Genomic DNA, 12191 nt, shown 5'->3' with positions numbered 1-12191 from the left:
GGCACACATGTTACTTATATGTCAGCAACAAACATAGGATAGGTGGTTTAACCCTTACCCACCCCCATTTGCCATGGTCGGGGTTTTCCTTTAAAGTCCCATTCAACTCTATGGGAAATACATGTTGCTTCATAACTTCCAAACGGCTGTACATATTTCGATAACACTTGGTCACATGTTACTTATATGTCCACTTAAACTATAGGATAGTAAGTTTATCCCTTAACTACCCCCATTTGTGAGGGTCAGGGTTTTTGTTTAAAGTCCCATGCAAATCAATGGGAAATGTATGTTCCCACATAACTTCTGTACGCCTGGAGATATTTCAATAATACCTGGTACACATATTACTTATATGCCAAATAAAAATATATGACACTTAAATTAACCCTTACCTACACCCTTATATATTACTATGATTTTCCTCCCCAAAGGGTTAAGATAGGAAGACCGGGCAACGCTGGGTATTCAGCTAGTGTTATTATAAATAATGAATACATACTGCATATTTGTATTCATTATTTAATAATCTTACATTAATATAAATAATGAATAAATAACCACTGTGTGTATATATTTTTTTCTTATTTAATAAAACTATATTATTATATGTAATAAATAAATCCTGCAAATATGTATCATATTATTATGTATAATGAATAAATAAATACTGTGTATATAAACTTATAAACTCATTATTAATTAATACTACATTTTTATGAATAATGAATACATATATACGGTGTATATGAATGTATACTACTACTACTACTAATAATAATAATTGTATATGATTTTTAATATTTACCTCTGTGTATGTTATTATGAATAATGAATACATACTGCATACAGTATATGTATTTATTATTTAATAATCTTATATTATTATAAATAATGCCTGTATATATGTATCCTGTTATATACAATTCTGTGTATATGTATTTATTATTTAATAATATTATTAGAAATAATGTGCATATATATGTAATAAATATGAATATATCATTATAAATAATACATCCTGCGTATATGTATTTTGTATTTAATCATTTCATTACAAATACTGTACATATGTACGAATAGATCATTATATAATAGATTCTGCGTATATGTATTTCTTATTTAATAATATTATATCAACATACAATATTAATTAATAAAATAAATGCTGTGTATATGTATTATTTAGTAATACCATTATAAATAATAAATACATACGCTGTGTGTATAGAGAAGTGAATACGATCTATACGATGACACACATAACACTGCCCCCCTCTGGTACTAATATGTCCTAGCAGCTCTACCCATGTAGATACAAGGACACTCTTGTCTCCATCCAAGAACCTGACTGGTAAGTGAATGCCCTCCTTTGCTATATTAACATCTTGGTAAATAGCGCCCCCTGCTGGCATTGAACATAACGTCCATCACTGTACACTTAGCGCAGCGCAGGAGCCAGCTGCAGAATTGTCGTGGTGCACTTACCTGGATAGGCGTTCTCCCCAAGGAATTTGGAGCGTTTGGATCTACCCCTTCATTCAGTTTCTCAGAGACCCGCTGGACGTTTCCTGTGGCTGCTGCAGTTGCTAGCAAATCTTCAGCCATTGTTCATTCATACATCCCCCGGCACACTGATGAGAGTGGTACTCTGAGGACCCTTCTCCGTAGAGGTCTTTAGAAGAGCGCCCCCTGCTGCTCACATCCTGCTACCCCTCTCCATTGTGGAACGAGGGTCTTCACTCTTCAGCAAACTCAGCTACCTACCTATTCATTGAAGAAACCCTCCTAGCTCCTATTGTGATCTTTACACAATGCTGCACAAATATTCCCTTCCCTGCTACTTTGTCTCACACCTTCCGAGGTGGGGCTACTCTCGGTGCGTATTCACTAAAGTCCTTCTAGTCTTGTTGTGACATGTCTCCAAACCAAACACACAAAACAACTGACCTCATATTTATATCTATAGGAAAATATTCCACACGCCCTCTGCCGGCGTCACTGGGCATGGCGATCAGCTGTTCGTTTGACTTTGAACTTTCGGTTTTGGTCTCCATTATTGAGTGACACTCAATGAAACAACACGTTTGTATCATTTCATTTCATTTCCTTGTTCATTTTTTTTCACCCCAGAGAAACCCTTAAAAAAAAAAATATATATATATATATATATATATATATATATATATATATATATATATATATACATACATATATATATATATATATATATATATATATATATATATATATATATATATATATATATATATATATATATATATATATATATATATATACACACACACATACATACACACACACACACACACACATACATATATATATATATATATATATATATATATATATATATATATATATATATACACACACACACACATATATATATATATGCATATATATTTATTTTATGTGTATAATCTAAAGTCCCAAAATTCACCCCATATATTAAGATAGTTTTCAGCTCTTAGGGGACCCCTGCTAAAACATATTTTACCTACAGCTTATCTAGATAAGGGTGTTGTAGAAAGTTTTATATAAAAAGTTAAAGAATGTGACAAAGGGGAGTATTTCACACTTGGATCATTTTTATAACACACACCTTCTATTGCTTTAAATTGTTAGAAAATGATTAATAATATCAATAAAAAGGAAACATAAATAGCGAGTGTCCCCTGTCATTAGTGGTTAGTGTAGATATAACCAAAGGAACCTATACACTGATTTCAGCACTGATCACTGCAACCTCTACAGCAGGGTTCTGAAATAAAATTCAGGGAGGCCCTCTCTGTAAGGTTTTCTTCCAGCAGAGGTCCAAATCTCATGTTTGTGCCATGATTCACATAGGATATATGTACCCCATAAGAGTGCCTCCTTACATCAGGTGCCCCATCAGAGTAACCTCTTACATCGGGTGCTCCCTATCAGAGTCCCCCCTTACATCAGGTGCCCCATCAGAGTAACCTCTTACATCAGGTGCCCCCAATCAGAGTACCCCCTTACACCAGGTGCCCCCTAACAGAGTATCTTTTACATCAGGTGCCCCTATCAGAGTGACCCATTACATCAGGGGTGCCATGTCAAGGTGCTCCCTTACATCGGGTGCTCCCTATCAGTGTCCCCCCTTACATCAGGTGCCCCCTATCAGAGTACCCTTTACATCAGGTGCCCCCTATCAGAGTGCCCCATTACATCAGGTGTCCCCTGTCAAAGTGCCCCCTATCAGAGTGCCCCCTTACATTGTGTGCCCCATATCAGAGTCCCCCTTGTATTTAGTGCCCCATATCAGTTAAATGACCCCTATGAGAGGACCCTTTACATCAGGTGCCTCCTTACATCAGATGCCTCCTGTCAGTGTACCCCCTAAAATCATATGCTCCCTATCGGATTGTCCCCCTTTATCAGTAGCCCGCATCAGAGTAACCCCTACATCAGGTGTCCCCAATCAGAGTGCACCCTTATATCAGGTGCCCCCTATCAGAGTGCCCTTTTATATAAGTTGTCCCATATCAAAGTCCCCCTTACATCGGGTGACCCATGTTAGAGCACCCCCTTACATCAAGTGCCCCCTATCAGAGTATCTCTTACATCAAGCGCCCATTATCAGAGTGCCACCTTACATCAGGTGCCCCCTATCAGAGTGTCTCTTTACATCAGGTGCCCCCTATCAGCGTCCTCTCTTATATTAGGTGACCCCTATCAGAGTACCCCTTACATCAGGTGCCCCCTATCAGAGTGCCCCATTAAATCAGGTGTCCCCTGTCAGAGTGCCCCCCTACATCAGGTGCCCCCTTTCAGAGTGCCCCCTTACATCAGTTTCCCCCATCAGAGTACCCCTTTACACAAGGTACCCCAAATCAGAGTGCTGACCTACATCAGGTGACCCCATCAGGAAACCACTTTTCATCAGGTGCCCCCATCAGCATATTCCCTTACATCAGGTGCCCTCACCAGAGTACCTCCATACTTTAGCATATGTCCTGTCTGCTCTGCAGGTAGTATTCTTCACTTAAAGGGACACTAAAGGCAGATTTTTTTTTTTTTAAACAACAAACATGTTATACTTACCTCCACTGTGCAGCTCGTTTTGCACAGAGTGTCCCCGAATCCGGTCTTCTGGGGTCCCTCGGCGGCTGTCTCAGCTCCTCCTCGCAAAAGCTTTCCACCTTCATGCGAGCGAGCTTGCATGGTGGAAAGCTTTTGCGGGCGCGCTCCCGTGATACAGCGGCGGGCATAGTCGCCGACTGTATCACTCGGCTCCGCCCAGGGCGTGCCGCATCATCGGATTTGATTGACAGCAGTGCCAGCCAATGGCTGCGCTGCTATCAATCTGTCCAGCCTAGCCAATCAACATCCAGGCTGGGAACCAAAGAAGATCACAAGGACGCGCCCGGGACTTTCGAGGGGTGAGGTAAGTAAAATGGGGGTTCGGGGGGGGGGGGGCAGTACAGTCAGATGTTTTTTCACCTTAATGCATAGGATTTGAAAACATTTATCTTTACAACCCCTTTAAGGCAGAGGGCAGGAGCCAGGGATTGAAGCAGGCTGCAGGGGGTGGGGCACACACTTGACATCATTGTTGTTATGATGCTGTTCATCCTAGCAACCAATGACTGTTGTAGGTGGGACCTATGCTGGGGACCAGTGGGCTAGTGGTTCTGACAGGACTGTCACTCAATCCAGATCGCATCATGGTCCACCAATTAGTGAAGTCTGCTTTAAAGGAAATTGAGGGTTCCACTGGTGGCTGCATTTGTTCTCTCTTTTCATCTTTTTCCCCATTATTTTTGCCTGGTGATCCAGCTAATAACACACTTTCTGTCTTAGGCTGCCCTCTATGTCAGCACTGGGGTCACATTAGCTGAATGAGGGAGAGACATTTAGGGAGAAGAGAAACATTGAAATACTGGTCAGTACCAGTGTACAAAAGTGTGTTTGCTTTGTACAAATAAATCAGCTCTAATGTTGGGTGTCCTATGTGTGTGAATGCTGCTGTGTTATGTAAAACAATTTGCTTCATTTTTATAATAAGGTGCCTCAAGATTGCATAGTAATTAAAAGGGTTCTTTGACTGAAAAAAGGTTGAGAAAAAAGGGGTATTTAAATGTGCTAGTACATCTAAAAGCCCATACACACGACCAGGCTTTTTGACAACAACGGTCCGACAGACGTGTTTTATCGGACAATCCGACCGTCTGTATGCTCCATCGGACAATTGTTTTCGTTTTTTCAACGGACAAATGTTCGCTGTGCATGCTCTCAAACTTTCCGACAACAAATGTCTGATGGAGGATTATCCGATCGTGTGTACACAAGTCAATTGAACTAAAGTCCAAAGTACAAACAGGCATGCTCAGAACCAATGCTAAACATTAGACAACAATAGCAGAAGTTGCCCAAAGGGTGGCGGTAAAGAGATAAAAAAACACGTGGTTTGGTGAATGTTGGCTGAAAAGTTCTGCCGTGTGTATGCAGAACAAGTTCATGGCCAACGCTCTTTCAGATCAAAATCCAGGGAAAAGCCTGATGGAAGTCTGATCGTGTGTACGAGGCGTAACACCCCCCTCCTCCAGACTGACAATGCTGCCATCCAAAGGTGTCTCTGTTACTCCTTCATCCAGAGTGGGGGCACTCTAATACAGGAGATGTGTTACTGGTCAGATCACCAGGTGAAAACAGGAAAAAATCAAAAAAAAAGAAAACTGGTGCAGTCACCACATTCTAAGAACTGGTAAGCTGCAATATATAGCACATTTGGCTTTAATACTGCTTTAACTAAATTACATTATTGTTTTTCGTTTTAGATACACTTTAACCACTTAAGACCCGGACCAAAATGCAGGTAAAAGACCAGGCCCCTTTTTGCGATTCGGCACTGCGTCGCTTTAACTGACAATTGCGCGGTCGTGAGACGTGGCTCCCAAACAAAATCGGCGTCCTTTTTTTTCCCACAAATAGAGCTTTCTTTTGGTGGTATTTGATCACCTATGCGGTTTTTATTTTTTGCGCTATAAACAAAAATAGAGCGACAATTTTGAAAAAAAATTCAATATTTTTTACTTTTTGCTATAATAAATATCCCCCAAAAATATATAAAAAAAATATATTTTTCCTCAGTTTTGGCCGATACGTATTCTTCTACATATTTTTGGTAAAAAAAATCGCAATAAGCGTTTATCAGTTGGTTTTCGCACAATTTATAGCGTTTACAAAATAGGGGATAGTTTTATTGCATTTTTATCGTGTTCCTCGTCGGGCTGGTTTTCGACGAGAAACACGTTCGTGTGTATGCTAAGAAACCCGCGCATGCTCAGAATAAAGTATGAGACGGGAGCGCACCTTCGGTAAAAGTAGCGTTTGTAATGGAGATAGCACATTTGTCACGCTGTAACAGTCTGAAAAGTGCAAATCGTCTCCTACCAAAGGTTTACTTAACACGCAGTAACATGAGATTAGCAAAAGCAGCCCCAAGGGTGGCGCCAGTGGAATCAAACTTCCCCTTTATAGTGCCGTTGTACGTGTTGTACGTCACCGCGATTGAGAACGACGAGATTTGGTCTTGACAGTGTGTACGCAAAGAAAGCTTGTCAAGTTTCTCCATAAGCCTGACAAGGAACTTGTCGAGGAAACGATGTTTAATTTACGACGAGTTCCTCGGTCGTGTGTATGAGGCCTCATGGTTTGGCCCTCTGATTTCATTGTCCATAGGTTACAGGGTACAAATTACTGTCAGTGCCCTGTAAATATGACCCCTTTTCAGTAAAGTGGAAAACAAGCATGTTTAATTATGTTATTTCCTGGCAACCAGTATCCTTTGGTGAGAATTCCCCAATGTAAGGAAAGGGTGGAAAGACTGGTTTTGCCACAATAAGTGTATGATAATAACAGAAACAGAATGTGGTTCCAGATAAGATTGTAAAACTGAATGAATCATGGGCTTTTCCAACCAAACCTTTTAGTTTCACCTGTCATTCATATTTGTGAGATACAATAATAGGATTTTTTAATACAGTTTACCTGTAAAATCCTTTTCTTGGGAATACATCATGGGACACAGATCCACTTCCATACAGGGCTGTTATACACACCTCCATACCAGGCCTATTCTGGCACTTCTCTCCTACATGTACAAATCATAATTTTTTTGCTAGAAAATCACGCAGTACCCCCAAACATTATATATGTTTTTTTAGCAGACACCCTAGGGAATAAAACGACGGTCATTTCAACGTTTTATCTTGTACGGTATTTGTGCAATTATTTTTCAAACGCCTTTTTTGGGGAAAAAAAATGTTTCATGAATTAAAAAAATAACAAAACAGTAAAGGTAGCCCAATTTTTTTGTAAAATATGAAAGATTAGGTTACACCGAGTAAATAGATACCTAACATGTCATGCTTTAAAATTGCGCACACTCATGGAATGGCGCCAAACTTCGGTACTTAAAAATCTCCATAGGCAACGCTTTGAATTTTTTTACTGGTTACCAGTTTAGATTTACAGAGGAGATCTAGTGCTAGAATTGTTGCTGCCACTCTAACTCACGATGCAATACCTCACATATGTGGTTTAAACAGCGTTTATATATTTTGGCGGGACTTGCGTGTGCGTTCGCTTCTGCGCGCGAGCTACCGGGGACAGGGGCGTTTTAATTTTTTTTTATTATTATTATTTATTTATTTTACATATTTATTTATTTTTTTACACTTTTTTTATTTATTTTTTATTTTTTTATTACTTTTATTCCTATTACAAGGAATGTAAACATCCCTTGTAATAGGAATGTGTGTGACAGGTCCTCTTTATGGAGAGATGCGGGGTCAATAAGACCCCACATCTCTCCTCCAGGCTGGAAACCATGAGATCGGTGAAAAAAATTCACTGATCTCATGAATAATGTGGCTTACAGCCGCAATTGCGGCTTTGTTTACTTACGGGACCCGGGCGTGACGTCATCACATCGCGCCCGGGTCCTTCGGCGGTCATAGAGATGACTGGTGACCATCTGGTCACCAGTCATCTCTATACTTCCTGCCAGCGCCGGACGATTCTTTCTCCGGGCCCCCGATGGCACGGGAGAGCCCGGAGAAGCACCGGATGGCGGCGGGAGGGGGGGGATGTCCCCTCCCGCCGCCTGTAAGAACGATCTAGCAGCGGAACTGCCGCTATGATCATTCTTATGTTGTGCAGAATCGCCGGCACAAGAGATAGATATCTGGATGATGCCTCTAGCTGCAGGCATCATTCAGATATCCCCCTTCAAAGTCCAGGACGTCATATGACGTCCACTCTGGATGGTAGAGCCACTTTGTGGACGTCATATGACGGTGGCTGGTATTGAAGTGGTTAATTACTTAATGAATTATGTAGTCACCACAGGTGATTGGACACTGGTTAACCCAATTAGAATTGAGTTCCTCCCCAATATAACCCCTCCCAAATGGAAAGTGCCTCAGTGTTGTAGCAAAGCAATAAGTGTCCCACGTTTAACTCCGAAGAGGGGCGGGAGCTCTGTGTCCCGTGATGTATTCCCAAGAAAAGGATTTTACAATAATAGGATTTTTTTTTATACAGCTTACCTGTAAAATCATTTTCTTGATCATACATCACGGGACACAGAGGCTTAATTACTTAATGGGATATCCCATAGCAATGCTAATATTGAGGGGAGGGAGACAGATCAGAAAACAAGACCGCCATCGGGCCAGAGAATCTATATTGCTGCCTGCAGTACACTATGCCCAAAGGCGGCATCCTTGTACCCTCTCACATCTACCTGGTAGAACTTAGTAAATGTATGGACCGAAGACCAAGTAGCAGCCTTTCAGATCTGAGCCATGGAGGCCTGGTGATGCACTGCCCATGAAGCACCAACTGCTCTAGTCGAGTGTGCCTTCACCTAAAAAGGAGGAATCTTCTTTTCTAAACCATAGGCCTGAATAATGACTTGTCGAATCCAACATGCAATAGTAGATTTCGACGCTGCCTGGCTCTTCACTGGGCACCGGCAGAATAAACAGACAATCAGTCTTTCGTATCTGAGCCGTAGCTTGCAGATAAACTTTCACTGCTCTTACAACATCTAGAGAGTGTAGACCTTCTTCGTCCGCAGACTGCGGATCTGGAAAAAAAGACTGTAAGAAAGTCGGGTGAGGACGCAGCACCACCCTGTCATCATGAATAATCATATACAGTTCTTTACATAAAAAAAGAGCCGCCTATTCAGATACCCTCCTTGCCGAGGACATGGCTCTGAGAAAAAAAATGTTTATTTGTCAAAAGACTTAAAGAAGCATGTTTTTTTTTGGCCGGACTAGGGAATGAGAGGCAAGTGGTTTAAAAAGAATACCGACAAGGCCGAGATCTGGCCCTTGATAGTGCTCAAGGCCAACTTCATATTTAAGCCCAACTGAAGAAAGGCAAGAATCCTATTAATGGCATACTTCCTAGGATGCCATCTATTGGGTTCACACCAGGAAACATATGCCTTCCAGATTCTGTAGTAGATGAGCCTGGAGGCCGGCTTCCTAGCATTAACCAGAGTGCATAGGACTGGACCTGAGAGCCCACAATTTCTCAGAATGTGGGTCTCAACAGCCAAACCGTCAAATTTAGACTTTGTAAGGCAGGATGAAATATTGGCCCCTGCGATAGTAGGTCTGAGCGTAGTGGGAGAACCCAAGGTCTTCCCACTGCCATCCTTACGATTTATGCGTACCAGGGTCCCCTGGGCCAAGCCGGGGGCAACCAAAATCACTGGCTTTCCATCCCTCTTGACTGAAGGAATCGTGGGAAAAACGGAACTGGAGGGATAATCATAGAAAAACGATCTCATGAGATTGTCAGGGCATCTGACCCTTGAACACAGGGATCTTTTGTTCTTGACACAAAGTTGTCCAGCTTGCCTGGAACCTGGAAGCCAACAGGTCCACATCTGGGTTACCCCATTTCTGACATATGATCTGAAATATGTTGGGGAGTAGAGACCATTCTCCTGGACTCTTCTGCCTGCCAAATTCCTACCCCTGGAATGAAGACCGAAGATAGGCGAGAAATATGCCTTTCTGCCTAGGCCAGGATGTAATGCACCTCTCTTTGAGCATCCAGACTTCTGGTGCCTCCTTGGTGATTGATACCCCCAGATGATGCAAACTATTGCGAAACGCGTCGGGACTCTGCTGCTGCCATGCACAACTTTCCATTGATGCCCTTTGTTTTCAACTTAACTGTAAGTGTTTTTAACCGTTAATAAATTTTCACCAATATTACGGTATCACACTATGCGACCTCGTTTTCTTTTATGTGCCTTGGATATGGTCTGATCTCTTGGGAGACACCTTCAAGACGTTGCCATTCCCCCTGCTTTGGTTTACAGTGATGTTTTCCAGCCATCGTCTCTTCTATGTATCCAGATCCAATTGATGTGGTTCCACCAACTCACATACAGTCTATATTGACCCTTTAAGCGTACGTTTACTAGGGTTCAATATTTCCGGTAAGCCTCCCTTCTCGGTGGTGGTTACTTTTTCACACAGTTGTCCATTTTCATTTCACCGTGGTGATTTTTCAATCGTCCATCATAAGAGATTATCTACTGGCGGTGCATTTTTCCAGTGACTCACTGTTGATTTAACATATATGGACTCACTGTTTGTTGACTTATTATATATTGATTTTTTATTTGTTCATATTGTTGTACGATTCATTTTGGTATAATATTTTACATTTATTACTTTCTAGCGCCACTTAATTGTTTTTGCATTTGGTGATTGATATAGGCCATGGCTGTAGCATTGTCGGACTGAATCCGAACAGGCCAACCCTGCAGTCTGTAAGACTAGACTTTGAGGGCCAGATGAATTGCCCGAATCTCCAGAATGTTGATGGGAAGGAGATAGATGGCGAAGAGGAGAAGGGGGAGCATTATACTTGGGGCATCATTGGGGAACCCCTGTATGCGTTATTGTGGCAGAGCCTGCAGTGGAGGAGGTGAGTGGCGTTTTTATTTGACCGACTTCACTGAGCTTGTTTCTGGATGGCTCCAGGTATGCACCTACTCCCTCCAGTGGTGAAAACCAGGAAAGACATCCTTCTCACAGAAGATAAATATAAAATAAATTATCCTCTTCTTACCTTTATCCACGCCGCAGGAAAATCTACTAATAAGTAGTTCCAGCTTTCACCCATCATAGGGGGCAAGTTGTGCCAACCTTCAGGTTTATCAAGGGTTCCATTAGAGAAACCTCATACCTGGACCTGTAGAAGACTCTGCCAGAAACTTTTCGTGCCACAGTTGCATTAGTACACCAAAGTCTGGATCCCAGAGCCCAGACCTCCGCAGAGAGACATTACAGGCAAACCTTGTTTCTTCATTACACGAGGCCCAGGTACCACCCATCTTAGGCTTTTGATATCGGCCCAAGGTATGGATCCGGTTATAGCTCCTAGGCCTCCGCAGACAGACCATCAAAAGAACACTTTCTTCTTAGCACATGTTGAACGTGACCAACCACCTTAAACACTGGGGAAAAAACTGAGGCACTCTTCATTTGGGAGAGGTTATATAGGGGAGGAAATAAATTCTAATTGGGTTAACCAGTGTCCAATCACCTGTGGTGACTACATAAACCATTAAGTAATTAAGGCTCTGTGTCCCGTGATGTATGAGCAAGAAATATATATATATGTAGCGCCCCCTTACTTTCAGTATGGAAGCTACGCCAAAGTTAGTGGGGAATGGGAGAGATAGTTTACTCCCATTCACAATTTGTTGAAATTTGGGCTGCTGTAAATTCAGAACTGTCCTGTGGGTCAGTCTGCGCTCCAGGGGTGCGTTACCACTCCTAGGCAACAGTTGGCGCTAGAGGGGTTCTGACGGACCCACCTTCCCCAGCAGCCAATCAGAGGAGGGTTTTCCCTCATTGGGCATGCTGGGGGGGTATATCTGTGGCATCGGCCATTAGCTGTCTGTTTTGTGTGGGGCCCGAGTTCCAGGTGCGGTATCCACCTTCAGGGTACGCGCATCCATGGGCCCCACCACCGTGGCCTACTGCACCGAGGTTGCGCACCATGCGGAGCCTCGACCTAACACTGAGAGAGGCCCCAGCGGCTTGCTGGGTCCCAAACCCTCTGCTGAGAGGATCCTAAGCTTAAAGCTGTCAATTGGT

The 12191-nt window shown here is 42.2% G+C and overlaps 1 protein-coding gene across 1 annotated transcript in view; it reads right to left on the bottom strand.

The window, feature by feature from the left end:
- Window positions 1-1952, bottom strand: part of LOC120945069 (cyclin-dependent kinase 4 inhibitor B-like) — a 43946-nt gene extending 41994 nt beyond the window's left edge. The window contains exon 1 of the mRNA XM_040358934.1: window positions 1489-1952. Coding sequence (XP_040214868.1) covers window positions 1489-1608 — 120 coding nt within the window. The 5' untranslated portion in view covers window positions 1609-1952. The remainder of the gene's footprint in view (window positions 1-1488) is intronic.
- Between the last annotated feature and the right edge of the window lie 10239 nt (window positions 1953-12191).

Source organism: Rana temporaria, chromosome 1, assembly GCF_905171775.1.
Source record: "Rana temporaria chromosome 1, aRanTem1.1, whole genome shotgun sequence".
Lineage (NCBI taxonomy): Eukaryota > Metazoa > Chordata > Amphibia > Anura > Ranidae > Rana > Rana temporaria.
Note: the sequence above shows the minus strand (reverse complement) of the source record. Positions and strands in the feature narration are given on the sequence as shown.